The sequence below is a fragment of the Meriones unguiculatus genome, chromosome 3 (genome assembly GCF_030254825.1).
Source record: "Meriones unguiculatus strain TT.TT164.6M chromosome 3, Bangor_MerUng_6.1, whole genome shotgun sequence".
NCBI classification, from domain to species: domain Eukaryota; kingdom Metazoa; phylum Chordata; class Mammalia; order Rodentia; family Muridae; genus Meriones; species Meriones unguiculatus.
In genome coordinates, this window is record NC_083351.1 from 181,606,402 (window position 1) to 181,622,458 (window position 16,057).

Genomic DNA, 16,057 nt, shown 5'->3' on the forward strand with positions numbered 1-16,057 from the left:
AAAGAACAAAAGAAATGGGAGGGAGGACTGGAGAGGTAGTGCCAGCCCAGAGTCATCTGTAATTGCAGTGTGGCCTCTTCCCGTAACTCTGCCAAGGTAGCTTTTCCTGGCTTTTTGATCCCAGTCTGCCCCAGGGCACCACTGTAGGGCCCCATTACCAAGTTGGCACAGAACTGGAAGTATCCAGGACCAACAGGCATATCTAGAAAAATGGGGCCCAGAGAGGTAGAGGGCAGGGGTAGGGTCCTCTTATGCTGTCCTGTGTCCCCATCTCTAAGTCCCTGTCCTTTGTCATCTGTCACCCATGTGTCCTCAAACCCTCTTCAGTTCTCTCCATTTTGTTTGCCTGCAGGGACACAAGGGCATCACAGGACCTCTTGGGCCTCCCGGACCCAAAGGCGAGAAGGTAGGTGTTGTGTCTTTGAGTCAAGGTCAGCTCTGGGGCTTTGGAGAGGGGGCATAGCATGCCAGCACTTGTGGCTTTAGGCTCACCTGACAGAAATGAACACTTGTGTCACAACCAAGTCTCCGTTATTCCCTCGTGCTTGTAAAAGGGAGCTTTGGAACTACATACCGGAAGCTCATCCAGTGTGAGGGAGGGAAAACACTGAGGAAGGAGAAAGCTCAGGAGGAGGACAAGGGCCCTGGGATGTATGCTGTATGCCCTCCATTAGGGCTCAGAGGATGAGAGAAACCGCCAGAAAAAAAAAATGGCTGGTTGTGAACACTGTTCACAGCAAAGAGCACATGAGGGCCCAAAAGTGTAAGAAATGGCCCCTGGGTCAGATCTCTGCAATGCCATGGATCTGGAGCCAGAACTCTGGGCTCTCCTGCCCTCCCTCCTCCTTCTTCTTTTCCATCTCATAGCTGGAAGGCTTCCTAGCAGGCTGTGCCTCTGTCTCCTTGTCCCTGGCCTCCCCAGCCCTCCTTCCTTTTGCCGACTCAGCTTCCCACTAACTAAGTCCCGCTGTGGTGAGTCACACTGGCTTGGCATGCTCTCCTTGGGCCCCTCCTCCTTCCTGGATGAGTATAGATTGGCAAGTACAGTGGTCTCAGCCCTGGCATGGTCCCTGAGAGGCTGTAGGGGCACACTCGGGCCCTCAGCTCTCCATAGCCACCACAAGACTGCCAGGGGTGACGCAGAGGGTGAAGGCAGACCCTGGGACCAGGTGGAGACAGAGGCCCAAGTGCCACCCCTCAGGGTCAGAGCTAACCCCCATAAAGTGTGTTGGCATACAGTAGAGGTCCATGACATCTCCAGGTGACATAATACTACTGGAGTGTTGTCATGTGCACAGCTCATTGTTGATGGGAATGTTTTTCTGTGGCTCATGACTGTCTCGTAATGAGCAGCCAACCACAGACTGGCCAATGCTGGGTGAAGGAATGAGTTGCAAGGGAGATTTGTGGAAGCCCTGCTCTTTCCCCAGGATGTCCCCAGAATCCTGTCACTGCTGTACAGAACAAGTGGAGAAGCCCAGCCTCTTGGTGCACGGGGGTCAACTACTAAACACTGGGAGGGGACGCTGGGCCCTACTCCTCTAGCCAGAACAAGACCCAGAGTGGGACCCTCCTGCACCTGTAGATAGGTCTCCTTGTCTGTACAGGTGGCCAGAGGGAGGGGATGAGGCTCAGAAGTAGGTCACAAGGGGTACTACACTAACAGTTAACACTCAAATCCTGTCCCTGCAGCCAGGCTGGTGGCATGGTGCGTGCTGAGGCGCTAGTCTTGGCCCTTGATTCCTCATGGGCCCTGACTAAGATGGCTCCTCAGCCTCCTTTTCCTGTTCTATAAAGTGGGAGTGAGGAAAGTGTCCTTGGGTTGCTGTAGAATCTCTAAGATGATAAATGAAATGAACCTAAAAATTCCCAACAAAAGACTGTCCAGCAAACCCTGGTGGCCACTGAAGATTTCTGGTCCCCTGACACCATGGCACAGTTGGATCAGAAGTGTGGGAAGGAAGGGAGGGGGTCCTACTTTCTCGGCCACCTCTCTGGGGACAGTTTGTTCTAGGCTACAGGCTGGGTGGCCTTTAACTGCTGTTGGGTTGGGTACCAATATTCAGACTGGCCAGGGCTACATCGCTGTTCTGACCACTTCTTTCTTTCTGCTCCTCATGCTTCCTTCCCAATTCTGCGAGCAGCAGGGGACCTAGGGTACCCTGGGTAGAGTCTTTTGTCCAGAAGGGGTTCCCAGGAGAGATGATGCCAGGTTTTGGTCCTGAAGTCTGAACCCTGAGGTCTGCCCTGTGAGCTGCATTTCAACCATGTGCGGAGTTGGCAAGAGCTCATTCTGCAGCCGGACCGGGCCAGGGTGGCCTGCCTTGGCCTGCGTGCTCCTCTTTCAGCGGGGCCAGGGTGGCCTGCCTTGGCCTGCGGTCTACACCGTAGTCTCTGCTCCTCTTTCAGCCTGTGCTCAGCATCCATGCAGCACGCGGGCGCTGTTGCCACTATCACCTACAATGGCAGCTTTGGCCGCTGGTCCCCTAGTCTGTCTACGGAGGCTGGCCTGCATCCCTGAGGAAGGTGCCTCCCAGTCTGCAGTGCACTAGCTCCCAGAGGGGCCTTTGCCTAACGCTGGTTCTGTGGTGTCCACAGGGGGAGCAGGGCGAGGATGGCAAGGCTGAGGGCCCCCCCGGGCCACCCGGAGATCGGGTAAGTTCCCTCTCTGTTCCCCCTGGCCTTTCAATGTATCCAGGCATAGGCTGGGCAGGGCTAGGCTGCTGAGAGCCCACAGAAGGTGCGGCTCATGTTTATCCATTGTCCCTGTCATTCAGGGTCCTGTGGGTGATCAAGGAGACCGTGGGGAGCCAGGCGACCCTGGATACCCTGTAAGTATCAGAGCTCTACCTTTGGGAAGGGTAGTGATGGTGGGAAAGGGGAAGCCAGTCTGGACTGGACACAGGCTCCTGCCCCTACCTTCATTTCTCCACTGGCCATACGGGGCAGAGAGCTCCTCTTTATGAAAAAGGCCAGGCCTTTCCTTCATGTTGTTAACCTGAAGGAGGATAAGGTTGGGGACATTAACCGTCCACACAGCCTACAGACTGGCTGGGTTTCCTTCCAGCATGATCCTGAGTAATCACTTCTTCTGGAGGTGAGGGGGGGTGACTCAGTTTCCCTGTTTGTCTTGGAGCAGCAGAAGCAGCTGTTTCTCCTTCCATTCAAGCTGACCTGTGGCTGTTCCAACCACTTAGCCACTATGAAAGCTAGGACTTAGTACATCAGTGACATGGCCTTGAAGATCGGTTCCCTGGCCACTCAAAAGGACCCTCACCTGTCTCTCCTTGGCTTTCAGGGTCAAGAGGGAGTTCAAGGCCTACGTGGAGAGCCGGGCCAGCAGGGCCAGCCCGTGAGTCCTATATCTTCTTGCTATAGGTGGGGTGGAGCATCAGAAATGGCAGAACGGAGCCTTTAAAACCTTGAAGGGATCTTCTGTGTTTAATGCGCTGACCCTCAGGCTCCCCGAGAGCCCACACCCCCAAGCCCCTCCCCACCCATCCCTCTCCAGGCAGAGACTGGCCAACCTCCCCAAGAGAGAGGCCTGGGGCTGCCTTGAGTCATCTCAGCTTGGTTTGCAGGGGCATCCGGGCCCCCGGGGTCAGCCAGGACCCAAAGGATCAAAAGGTGAAGAGGTGAGACGGGGTTTCGGTGGGGAGACTGGGCCCCTCGGGAGGGTCTGGGGCTGGCCTAGAGTCACATAGTCAGCAGGGGCAGGGATGGGAGGTACCAACTGCACAGTCCTGCAGCCAATCACAGGGGCTGAGAGACCAGCCTCTGAGCAGGAGTCAGTATAACCAGAAACTTAGCTCATACGCCTCTGCCAGGCTGCAGTGAAGAAGAGAGAACAAGAGGAGATGAAGGGGGAGGGAGAAGAGGAGGGGGACAGAATTGTCATGGAGGAGCCCTCCTTGCTGTGGAGCCTCCTGGACCCGCACTCCTTAGGGACATCCACACTGAAGACCAGGTGGCCCAGCTGGCCCTGGGTTCTAACTCTGAGCACAAAAAGCAGTGCCCTTGAAAGGTCTTGGCAACAAGGGAGCCAAAGAAGGAAATCAGGGCCCACAGCAGCAGGGATAGCCCTTGGTGATGCTGGGGCTGGCCACAGCCCTGGCTTCCAGGCGTGTAGATCACACTCACCCACAGGAACCATCCTCCTCCTCCCAGCGCCTCCTTCCAGGGCTCCTAGGTCTTGCTGATGAGTCTCTTGCTTTTGCTTTTTCAGGGCCCAAAGGGAAAGCCAGGCAAGGCTGGGCCATCAGGCCGGAGGGGGACCCAGGTGAGTTGCCACAGCTCCTCCGTCACCACAGTTTCTACGTCCTCCTGAAAAGGTTTGACAAGCTTCTTTTGTACCTGCAGGGGCTGCAGGGGCTGCCAGGGCCCCGGGGCGTGGTGGGGAGACAGGGCCCCGAGGGCATTGCTGGACCCGATGGTACTCCTGGCAGGGATGGCCGTCCAGGATATAAGGTGAGCAGGTCATTGGGTAGCAACTGGTGTTAGGGCCTTCCACGGGCTATACACAAACCTTGGGGCACAGGCCGTGGGTCTGAGGAGGCAGTTGAAAATTTTGGTGCCATGTATGTGGATGGTCTTTCATCCATTGGGATCCTTATCACCGTCTCTCCTTGATGCTAGCACCCAAACCATACTGTCCTAACCTCTAGCGTATGTGGCCTCCTCCTCCCTTCCTCCTCCCTCTACAGCTTACCGGGGTTCCAGTCAGCCACACCCCCCACCTTGTTTCCTATACAGGGAGATGAAGGAGCTGACGGGGCCCCAGGCCCTGTGGGCCCTGCTGGAAGAAGAGGGAACCCAGGTGTGGCTGGCTTGCCTGGAGCACAGGGGCCTCCGGGATTCAAGGTCAGCTCTCCTTAATCTAGCCTTTCTGCCCTCGTCCTGGCTGTAATGATACTGTTTCCTGGAGCATCTATGTCCTAAGGCCCATGTGAAGTTTCTTGGGGATCCATGCTCCCATGTTGACTCAGGTTTAAAGGATAGTTTATTTAAGTGACTGTAAATACTGCCCCCTACTGAACCCTCTTAGAAACCTTTCACTTTAGCTTCATTGTCCACGCGTGCCCCCTTGTGGATCTTTGTGGGACAACAGGTTGCTTTGTCACTAGCCCCCTTACAAAGGGTCCTTGAGCTGCTTCTGTGTCAGCATAGGGCCACACTCCAAAAGCAATATGTAAATGAAGGACTCAGATATGGCGTTTGACTTCCCTAAGTTCTTGATCTAGTTGGGGAAAGGTTGGGGCCCTCTGCATTAGGCCAAGGAAGTGAGGATGGGGAACAAGTTCGGAGACTGAGCCTACATGTCTTATTGGGGAGGAAGAGTGAAGAGAGAACTCGGCTGGACAGCAGAGAGGACGCCAGAGTCGTGAGGGAGGCTTCTGCTGGGGCTCTGAGCGTGTCCCACCCCATTCCCAGGCCTCCTTCTGCCCTCTGCCATCCTGTCCCGAGACCTCATGAAATCACTGCTCTGTGCCCTGCACTGGCCTTGGAACCACGTGTCTTGACTGGTGGTTTTGATGTGTTTCTTTAAGGGTGAAAGTGGGTTACTTGGACAGCTAGGTCCCCCTGGAAAGCGAGGGACAGAAGGTGGCACAGGGCTTCCTGGAGACCAGGGAGAGCCAGGATCCAAAGGCCAGCCGGTGAGTGAATCCTGGGCATACGTGACCACGCACCCACATGCCTAAAGCCACGAGTACATACACACTCACTTAGACATACTCAAGAGACATGTGCACACACATGCACACGCACAAACACTCCCGTGAGCGGGGACACACAGCGCTAGAAGCTACCTTGACGCCAAAGGCAGAGCCATGCTGGCCCTGGGTACCAGATGCCGTCTCTTCCCCCGGACAGGAAGAGGTCTGTGCAGCCCATTGAAAATGGGACTCAAAGTGATGGGTAGAGCTTGGCCCTGTGGGCTCTGGGAACAGTGTTCTTTCAACACTGTCTCCCTGTGCTGAAAACCATATAGCAGACATCTAAATGACTCCTGGTTCAAAGAAGAAATCAGAAAGTAAATTAGCATATTGAATCAAGTGAAAATAAGGACACACTGTGTCAAAATTTGTGGAATAGTGCCCAGGCTACACTTGGGAGTGTTTATAAATCAATGGTGGCATCAATGTCCAACCTAAGAATCTAATAAAAACACAAACAATAGAAGCAGTAGAAAGGAAATGATGAAGATCATAAATAGAAAATTGGGTTTTTGAGAAGACCAATAAAATTCATAAATGTTTAGCCAGAATTCTCAAGACAAAAACATAGAATACATATATTACTATTGTCAGAATGAGAAATGATGTCTGTCACTAAAGATACCAGAGATGACAAAGGAGAGCAAAGGAATACTAACCATAACTTTATAGGAAACTAAACAACCTGGATGAAATGAGCAAATCCCTTCAAAGGCAAATCTGTCAAAGCTCACTTGAAAAGAGGTGGACACCTGCCTTGTCTCGTGTCTCTGAAAGAGTGTGAGCCTATAGTTTAAAAAGGCTTCTCACAAAGAAAGCTGTGGTGCCAGATGGCTCCCTGATGATTCTGCTAAACACTAAGGGAGCAATAGTACCAACTCTACGTAAACCCCCAGAAGAGCGTCTCCCACGCTGTCCAGGAAATCATGATTATCAGACATTAAACTTAGTCAAAGACATTTAAGAAAAGGCCGCAACAGGCCAGTGTAGCTCATAGAGCAATTTTCAATAAAGTGTTATGAAAATCTGAGGAAGACTGCATGAAAAGGGTAACGCATCAGGGCCAAGTGAAGCTGGCCTTGGCAAGGCAAGTGTGGTGTGACATTTGAAAATAGATCAGTATAACTCATACTAAACTGATTCACCAAACTGAAATAGAAAAGCCACTTGATTATCTGTGTAGGTGCAGGGAGAGCATGTGACAGGATTATAACTTTATTTCTGATCAGGGGTGGAAAAGGGAACCCTTAGCAAAGTAAGTGTGGAAAGCAACTTTCTCAGCTTGATGCTTGATATCCACGCAAGTCCTACAGTTAATACGTGTGGTGACAAGTGGCGGGTGCTTTCTCCAAAAGAGGAGAAACAGGCCACCACTTCTGTCGGTACTGTAGTGTACACCCAGCCTGTGCAATAAGGCGAGAACAAAACGAAGGCGTTCATATCCAAAGAAACCAAGGAGTGAGTAAATATTTATTGTAAGAAATGATGTTCATACATCAGTGAAGGGTTTCTGTCTGGACGACTGCTTCATGGAGCTGTTTGGGTGGGGAGAAGATCTGTGGGTCTGTCTGTCCTCGTCTATAAGGACCTGGGACGGTGCGCCTGAGTCTAGAGCATCTCTGGGACTCTGGCCTAGGCTCCGCGGGCTACTTTGGCAGAGGGTGTGGCCTCGCTCCATGCCTGGATTAACTGACATCCGATGTACATGACTACCAACGCCCTGTCCCAGCTCCCCTCACGCCATCTTGTCCTGCTCACCCACAGGGTGACTCCGGTGAGATGGGCTTCCCAGGAGTGGCTGGCCTCTTTGGACCCAAGGTAAGAGCCCTGTCTTCCTGTGTCTACCCATCCATTTGTGGATTCACTTAGTCGTCCCAGTGTGGGCCAGAAGCCAGCTGCAGTGTGCTCAGCTACCAGAGCTGTGCCTCAGGCATATGTCTTGGTACAAGCCTTGCTTTCCCAGTCTGTAAAGGGGAAAGAGCCACAGGTAAAGACTGTGGTAAACATTAAGGCCCGAGTCATACCACACAGCACCCTGCTGGCACATGGCTTGTGCCTGCCTAAGAATTAGGGGCCTTTACTATTCTTCCTGGGGTGACTCTGATAACATTAGGAGGGCACAGCCCAGCCAGAACTCAGGGGCACGGAGACTGCTAGGTACCCCCCTGTGGCTGCCCCAGGCAAAATCTTTTCTGCTTCTCACAGGGTCCCCCGGGAGACATTGGCTTCAAAGGCATCCAAGGCCCTCGGGGACCTCCTGGCTTGATGGTAAGCCTCCCTCCTTCCTGTTCAGCTTGGTTGTCACTCCAGGTCTGAGGCTGTCCATTAGCTGGTTGAACACACACGTTTTCCTGCTGCTTTGCTGTTAGCACCTCTCCACACGCAGCTGTTGCCAGCCTGACGCCTCTGCTCACGATGTCCCTGCTAGCAGGGTCACAGCCCCTGCCACTGCCCCAGTCCTTCCCTTCCCTACCCTAGTGGCCCGCCCCAGCATGCAGGAAGGCTCAGGAGACACGTGGCCTGGCCCTACCCCAGCATACAGAAGGTGCTCACAAGATGCATGGCCTGGCTCTGCTTGAAGGGGTATCTTTCTCATTCCCATGGGACACTCAGCTGCCACCCTCCTCTGTCACTCTATTCCTCAGGCCCAGATCGAGGACTCATAGCCTCTCTCTCCTTTAGGGAAAGGAAGGTATCATTGGGCCCCCCGGAATGCTGGGACCTTCTGGACTCCCGGTATGTGCAAGGGGAAGGCTGTAAGGGTCTCCTGCATTCTGGGATCAAGCGTTTCATGACTCAGAGCTAGCCTGAGCCTCCGTTTCCCTATATGGGAAATAGGACTTTCTTCTGAGCCCCAACTCACTGCTATGGTTTGTTGCAGGGTCCCAAAGGTGACAGAGGCAGCCGAGGGGACTGGGTGAGTAGACAGCCTGGCAGGCAGTACTGTGGGGCAATGGGAGGTGAACCTCTGCTCAGACCACACACTCTAACTGTCTCTCCCCTCAATTCCGTCTCCAGGGACTACAAGGCCCAAGGGTGAGTAAGTTGGATGTGATAACTTGAGGCTGGTGACAGGGATGGGGCTCTTGGGCTCTTCTTTCCAGTGACACTCTTGAGTGCGCTCTCTCTCTCTCTCTCTCTCATCCCTACCCTTTGTATCCTTCTATTCTATGGGGACATCATCTCTGGGCCTGGGTAGGACAGAGGACAGCCTGGGTGAGGAACTGTCCAGTGCTGACTGTCTCCTCTATCTTCCGCAGGGTCCTCCTGGTCCAAGGGGGCAGCCAGGCCCTCCGGTAGGTAGCTGCATGCCGGGCATTTTGGATTCACAGGGCAGGAGTCGCATTCCTTTGAATGAGACCATGGTTGTTTTTGTTTGTTTTTAAAGATTTATTTATTTATTTATTTTTATGTATGTGAATGTTTAGCCTACATGCATGCCTGGTGCCTTTGGAGGTCAGAAGAGGGGGTTAGATCGCCAGGAACTGGAGTTATAGATGGCCGTGAGCTGCCATGTGAGTGCTGGGAACCAAATCCAGGTCCCCTGCAAGAGCAAGTGCTCAACTTCTGAGCCATCTTTCCAGCCTCTAGTCCAAGGTTGATTGGTTGATTCATTTATATTTTTTGTTTTGTTTTGTTTTGTTTTTTGAGACAAGGTTTCTCTGTGTAGCACTGGCTGTCCTGGAGCTCCTTTGTTCTGGCCTCAAACTCGTAGAAATCTACCTGCCTCTGCCCACTTGTACGGGGATTAAAGGTGTATATTACCATACCCAGCTCTAGACCAAGGTTTTGATGGCAGAATATGCCCGTACCTAAAGCCTCATGGGCCTCGCATGCTTCCTGTGGCCTACAGACTTGTAGGGAGCATAGAACAGGCCCAGTGAGGACGTGTTGGTTCTCTTTTCCTGGGGAGATGTGAGCCAGCATTGTCCACCTTTGATAGGACATTGATGGCAAAGAAGCACTCCCGCCCCGGGCTTGCTTAGTGTGCCAGTGTGCTTATTGGCGTTACTTACAGGAGCATCCGTGGCTCAAAGCAGCTGCATTGCCGAGAAGCCCCTGTCGTGGATAATGGCTCTTGAGAGCTGCATTACCAGAGCCCCCTTCCCTGCTTGCACACCCCTTGGCAGGCAGGAGAGTCCTCCCCCTTCTCAGTCTTTGCAACTCATTATCTAATCCTGGGGAGAGGCCTGATGACTCCTCCTGAGCCCCAAGAGCCCTCTCCTCCTTCCAAGAGGAAGTGCTCTGACTCGGAAGAAATAGCTACAGAACATGCCCACAGGCCTGAGGCCTGGCAGGTTTTCTCCTGCTGGCTGGCCCCTCCAGTCTCCAGAAACCTGAGCCTCCAGCACAAGTCCCTGTCTAAGACTGACCCTCCACCTTCTTTTTCAGGGTCCTCCCTGGCATCCCACCCAGTTTGTAAGTTGTTCATGTTGTCTTCGATCTCCTGGGAAGAGGCTGTGGGGTGGGCAGGGGAGAAGCATCCGAGCCTTCTCTGGCCACAGCAGCTGAACCTCTAGGATGTCCCTGTCTTGCACTGGAGTCATGGGTCTGGAGCTGCAGGAAAAGCTCTGGGCAAGAGGCTCATCCCTGTCCCCAGCTGTGAGCCAGGGGGTGCTCTAGCGTCAGTCCAGGGTCTGTCTCTGTCCTCCATACATGTGGGATGATGTTAGGCTCTCTTCTCCTCATACTCAGGGTCCAGAGGGTCAGGCCTACAGGTGCACTTGAACCTTTTTGCTCTCTGGTGGGCACAGCAGCTCCGTCAGAGTTCAGCCTTCCCAGCCAGGAGACCAATTAGTCCCCACTCAGACGCCGACAGCATCCTGGGCTGTGGTAATAGGGAAGGCTGGATGGAAAAGAAGCCCTAGGGCTCAAAGACGCTCAAAGGTTCTGCGTTCTTTCCACCTCAGCTTCTCCCTGTCCCTCCCTTTGTGCTGCTCATACTCACAAAGACATCTCCCTGTCTCTTCGTCAGAAAGACAGGCAGGGGAAGAAAAGCCAGGTAAAGCCCCAAGATACGGAAGAGGAGAGCGCATGCTAAAATATGATCACTGTTCATCATATGCCAGACTTTATCAGAAATGGTTTTAGTGATTCTGGGAGAATATTTTTCTTCAGGGCAGGGGGATGTGTGACAGTTACTCTTCCAGACCAGGGAACCAAGTCTAGCCTCTCAGTGGGAAGATGCAAAGCTGGCAGTCCCCAACAGCCCTGTTCTGGGTCCCAACCCCAGACCCCTTGCCATGTTCTTGGCAAGCCTACATCTGTGCCCTATCCATCTGGGTGCCAAGGCTGAGGCCAGGCATACCCAAAAGCAGTACAGCTGGAGCCACAGGTTGTGTGGGGATGTGGAGGAGGGGCCTCACCAGCCTCACCTGTGGAGGCAGAAGCATCCGCAGAGTCCTTCCATCGTAGAAACAGTGTAGAGCACCACTGACAATCTAACCTTACCGGGCTCCTGGTCTGAGCTGACTTAGCAGCAGTCCTTGCTTCCAACTTTGAGATGCAGAAGTATCTCTTCCTTAGTCACAGCAATTAAAAACACACCACGTGGTGGGGCTCAGCGTCCTCTGGGGAACATTATCACCCCCAGTCGAGAAAACCGGATGCTGTGTCGGAGACAGGAGAGACTTCCCGGAGGCAATGGGAAGAGGCATAAGGTCCTGCAGCGAGGCAGAGCAAGCCTTTTATGGACTTAGAAGAACCTCGTGTGCCTGGTGCTAGAGCATGTGTGGAAGGAGGCAAGACTGAAGACCACAGCACTCACAAGGCGTTTTTAACCGGGTTGCGGAGTTTAAACTTAATACCGAGAGGACCATGGAGAGCTATTGAAGGACTTATGGGAGGGATGGGATGTTGACTCTGCAAAGGAAGCTGGAGCTCAGAAGAGGATGTGTAACTCAGTCAAGACCCTGTCATAGGAGGGAGGGATGAGAGAGTGGGTGCTGGGCCCCTGGCTCTTACTTTCAGAATCTGGTGCCCCTAGAAGGGGGACAGGGTACATACCCTGTCTTTTTCTTGCGCAGCAACAAGATGACCTCGGGGCAGCTTTCCAGACGTGGATGGAAGCTCACGGAGCAGTGAGAGCAGAGGTACTGCCAGGGTCTCCGCTTGTGGAGAAAGAGAGAGGTCGATGCTGCCCCCATGGCTGGCACCAAGAGTGTCAAAGCCCTTGCCTTGGTGATGCCTCACAGTCTAAGATGCAAGTTATCACTAGGACTCAGGTGGAAACCTCAGTCCAAAGTAGCACCCCAGCCCACACTGCCAGAAGCAGGCCAGATGCAGACCCTGTGCCCTTGCACTTCCTGGAAGCCTCTGCAGCTAGTGTGTGGCTGGCAGGAGCCAGAGAAGAGTATTTATCTGGTCCATAGCCACAGCAGGTTCCCAGGGTCGCCCAGGGATCGCACAGAAGCAAGCGAACCCTGGGCGCTACCAAGAGCCGACCTGTGGTCTTCTCTGTGGCCACAGGCTGAGACAGATCTTGGGTGATCTTTACTCCAGCCGGCATCAGCCATTTGCTTCCTTCTCATGGTGGGGACCTCACTCCACTAATTCAAACCCTCTGAATTAGTGTACCCCAACATTGCTGGGGTACATAACCCCAGGGGCAAGGAATCAGTCCTGGTTTCTACTTCATTATGTCCCTGACCCTCTCTCTCCTTATCTGTTATGAGGAGGGGTAGCCCGTCTAAGCTAGCCAGGAACTGGGAGGTCCCCGGATAGGGAGGATTTTAGAGTCTGGGACCTTGGACAAGGGCAGGACTTAACAGGCCAATGGCCCTGCTTCTCCGTAGCAGGGCCACAGCTATGCAGACCAGCTGGTGCTGGACCAGGGAGGGGAGATCTTCAAAACCTTACACTACCTCAGCAACCTCATCCAGAGCATTAAGACGCCCTTGGGCACCAAGGAGAACCCAGCCCGGGTCTGCCGGGACCTCATGGACTGTGAGCAGAGGAAGGCAGATGGTAAGGGTGTCTCTGAGACTGAGGAGGGACTTCCAGCCTGCGTTGGGATGGCACACATTTCGGGAGGAGCTCGGGTCTATGGAGTGTCGGGTCCTCAGAGAAGCAGACACACAGCATTATCCATTGGCCCAGCAAACAGCCTCTGGGCCCCAGTGTGCCAGGCCTGTGCTTCAGGCTTTGGGAGTATTGTAGAGAGGATATGTAGCCCATATTGCCATGAGCTGGGACCATTCCAAGCTAAGGATAAGAACTTCCGGGGCGGGGGGGGACTCCAAAACTTAGAACAAAAACCTTCCAAGGCCGGGAGAACCAGGGGCTTCCTGCTTGAGCAGAGATCCTCACTGTCCAGCCTCACCTGCACGCTCATGTGTGAGCTGGAGCATGCCATGGTGACACCCGATCCCTCCCTGCTGTGTATAGAGCCAGAAGTAGACATTGGGGCACCCCTTCCTCTGCTGCTGAGCTCTTGGCAGCAGGTCCTGGGAGGAAGTCTGAGCCTTGAAGAACCTGGGGGCCAAGGCCCCGGTTGTATGCTCTGTGGAGTCCAAACATCCCAAACACGCACAGGGAGTGTTGCCAGGGCGCGGGACTCTCCCGCTTGTCAGCTCTACCCGGAAGGCATCCTTCCTTCCCAGCCCATCGCAGCCCTGTTGAGTCACAGGTACAGGTCCTATAGAGGAAGCCCCTCCCGGCTCCTTCCTGATAGCCAGGGTTCTATCCTCCTCTGCTGCAGGTACCTACTGGGTGGACCCCAACCTTGGCTGCTCCTCTGACACCATTGAAGTCTCCTGCAACTTTACACACGGTGGGCAGACATGTCTGAAGCCCATCACGGCCTCCAAGGTACCATCCGCTCCCTATTGCCACCAGGCTCTGCTCACCCTGCAGTCTCTGCTCTGAGCCCTGCTTATTTTCCTAGAAGGCTGTGGGAGACCATCCCCTCTGAAGACTTAGTTTTCTCACTTAAAAGCTGGGGGATGCGTAGGGCGTGTGTGATGAACAAGCATTTTCACGCTGCGCAGTGCTGAAGACCCCAGCGTCTCTTGGAATAGTCTGTTTCAGGTTGAAAGCAGAGCAGATAGTCTCACAGGATCATGCATTGTTGGCACAAAGTCACAAGATTATTTATTGGGAATGCATGTCACTCTCGCACGTGTGCTTGTTAACTCCTGTCAGGTGCCTGCACACGTGTCTGCCCGTGGGGTGGGGCCAGGCAACTCAACAGTAAAGCAGGCAGGCAGCAGGTGAGGGGTATATATAAGTCTGGATTGGCAGCACAGCTACCCAGGGGCGATGGCACCTCCATCAGAAGCAATGACAGCTTTGTGGTGCTGTAACAAAATAGCAGAGACACGCCTAGAAGGGAAAAAGGTTTCTTTTGTCTCCTACTGATTGGTTGGCCCTTTTGCCTTGAGGTCTATGGTGAGGATGGTAGCAGAGGAGAGCTACTTCTCCCTGACAGGAGGAAGAAACAAAGCAGCAAAGGGCTGGATCCCGACATCCTCTTGAAGGGCACACCACAGTGAACTAACCACCTTCCGCTAAGCCCCCCCCCCCCGCCCCTGAGTTCGTTAAGGCCCCTTGCGTTTTCTCCACATGCAGCTCAGCCAACCTGGAGCTGGCTGAACCTTTAGCCCACCCACCTCCCGGGGGAGCAGAGCAAACAATGCAGCCAGATCCTACGGACCAGATAGAGAACGGGATCTGGGCTTGAACAGCCACTAGGCTACAGGACCAGTTCACACAACTCGGTTTCCCGGTGTCTTTGGAGTGGGCAGATGATACAGGAAAAGCTGGCTGGGGAAGGGCTTACCCTGGAGCCGTCCAGAGAAGTGGAGAATCTGAGGGCTGTGAGGGGCGGGAGGGCCACTTCCCACCCGCGTCTCCTCCACAGGTGGAGTTTGCTGTTAGCCGGGTCCAGATGAATTTCTTGCACCTGCTCAGCTCTGAGGGGACCCAGCAGATCACAATCCACTGCCTGAACCTCACGGTGTGGCAGGACGGCCTGGGGCGCCCCGCCACTAGGCAAGCCGTGCGCTTCCGTGCCTGGAACGGACAAGTCTTCGAAGCTGGGGGTCAGTTCAGGCCAGATGTGCCTGTGGATGGCTGCAAGGTAATTGCTGGAGCCCACATTGTCCCTTGGTGTAGCGACAGTGGGAGAAACTTGTTTTGCTTTACCAGTATGTCTTACAATTTTATACCATATGATATACAGTTTTTACCATCATGTGACCTCATGAGAACTGTTTATTTAGTGACACTGACTTTCCCTGCTTTCCTCTCTAGGCATTCTGTGTGTGTGTGTGTCCGCGTCCATGTGCATGTGTGCATGCGTGTATATGTGCACATATGTGCTGCTAGGGGTGAGCCCAGGGCCTTGCGTCCCCTAGGCAAGCACTCCCTAGGCTGACCTCTCTTAGGAACCTTCTAAGGGGAAGCTGGACTGAGAAGTTCTTCAGGCTAATAAAAACTTTTGTTATTTGCAAAGGCTTCTTCAAATGAGTGTGTGTTCTTTGACCACCAATCAGGCTGCTTTATTTCTTTTAATAATTTTGTTCATTTTCAAATGTCTTAAACAAGATAGGCTTTAAAGTTGGGGGAGACAGTCATAAAAGCTAAAACCGCTTTCATAAAGTAAAACTAGTAATACACAGCCTGTAAGTATGTGGGAAAACTGGCCCCTCCAGGAGACTGCCGAGGAAAAGATGCTAGAGAACAGCGCTGCACAAATATAAAGCCAGCATGTATTCTACTTGCAGAAGGGGAATTACCTGCGAATGTGCCCCGAAGTTAAGACACAGAGAACTTTATGCAGTATTAATTAACAAGGATAAAAGACAAAAAATTAAAAATTGAGGTTGGTGTGATGGTTCACACTTGTGATCCCAGTACTCAAGTGGGAGTTGAGGGGGAGGTAGAGGCAGGAGCAACAGGAGTTCAAGACAAGGCTGAGCTATATGGGATCATGTCTCAAGATAGACAGACAGACAGACAGACAGATAGATAGATAGATGGATGGATGGATGGATGGATGGATGGATGGATGGATGGATAGATAGATGTTGAAGAGATGAGCCCGCAGGTAAGAACACTAGCTGCTCTGCTCTCACACACAACCAGAGCTCAGTTCTCAGCATCCATGCTGGACAGCTCTCAACCACTCCAGCTCCAGGGACACCGGTAACATCTTCTGGTCTTCAAGGGCACCTGCACTCACACACATGAACCTACACTCAGGCACACCACGTATGTATATATGTATTGTATGTATACGTAATTAAAAATAAAAAAATTTTTAGAAACTGGAAGCAACCAAGCCAGATGTATACCCAGATGTGCCACATACAAGTCATTGCTTCTGAACAAAGAGAAAGATG

General features: G+C 53.1%; 1 protein-coding gene across 5 annotated transcripts in view; it reads left to right on the forward strand.

Annotated features, from left to right (window-relative positions):
• Col27a1 (collagen type XXVII alpha 1 chain) overlaps positions 1–16,057 on the forward strand; it is a 117,925-nt gene that overhangs the window by 99,983 nt on the left and 1,885 nt on the right. For 3 of the 5 annotated variants that reach the window (XM_060381182.1, XM_021650015.2, XM_060381184.1), the window contains 20 exons: positions 353–406; positions 2,599–2,655; positions 2,778–2,831; positions 3,299–3,352; positions 3,582–3,635; positions 4,226–4,279; positions 4,360–4,467; positions 4,753–4,860; positions 5,547–5,654; positions 7,479–7,532; positions 7,920–7,982; positions 8,397–8,450; positions 8,596–8,631; positions 8,733–8,750; positions 8,975–9,010; positions 10,107–10,133; positions 11,741–11,806; positions 12,509–12,680; positions 13,414–13,523; positions 14,575–14,793. In XM_060381182.1, coding sequence (XP_060237165.1) covers positions 353–406; positions 2,599–2,655; positions 2,778–2,831; positions 3,299–3,352; positions 3,582–3,635; positions 4,226–4,279; positions 4,360–4,467; positions 4,753–4,860; positions 5,547–5,654; positions 7,479–7,532; positions 7,920–7,982; positions 8,397–8,450; positions 8,596–8,631; positions 8,733–8,750; positions 8,975–9,010; positions 10,107–10,133; positions 11,741–11,806; positions 12,509–12,680; positions 13,414–13,523; positions 14,575–14,793 — 1,506 coding nt within the window. Of the gene's footprint in view, positions 1–352; positions 407–2,598; positions 2,656–2,777; positions 2,832–3,298; positions 3,353–3,581; positions 3,636–4,225; positions 4,280–4,359; positions 4,468–4,752; positions 4,861–5,546; positions 5,655–7,478; positions 7,533–7,919; positions 7,983–8,359; positions 8,451–8,595; positions 8,632–8,732; positions 8,751–8,974; positions 9,011–10,106; positions 10,134–11,740; positions 11,807–12,508; positions 12,681–13,413; positions 13,524–14,574; positions 14,794–16,057 lie in introns of those variants that run through there. The other 2 variants (XM_060381183.1, XR_009591018.1) reach the window with 2 other exon arrangements.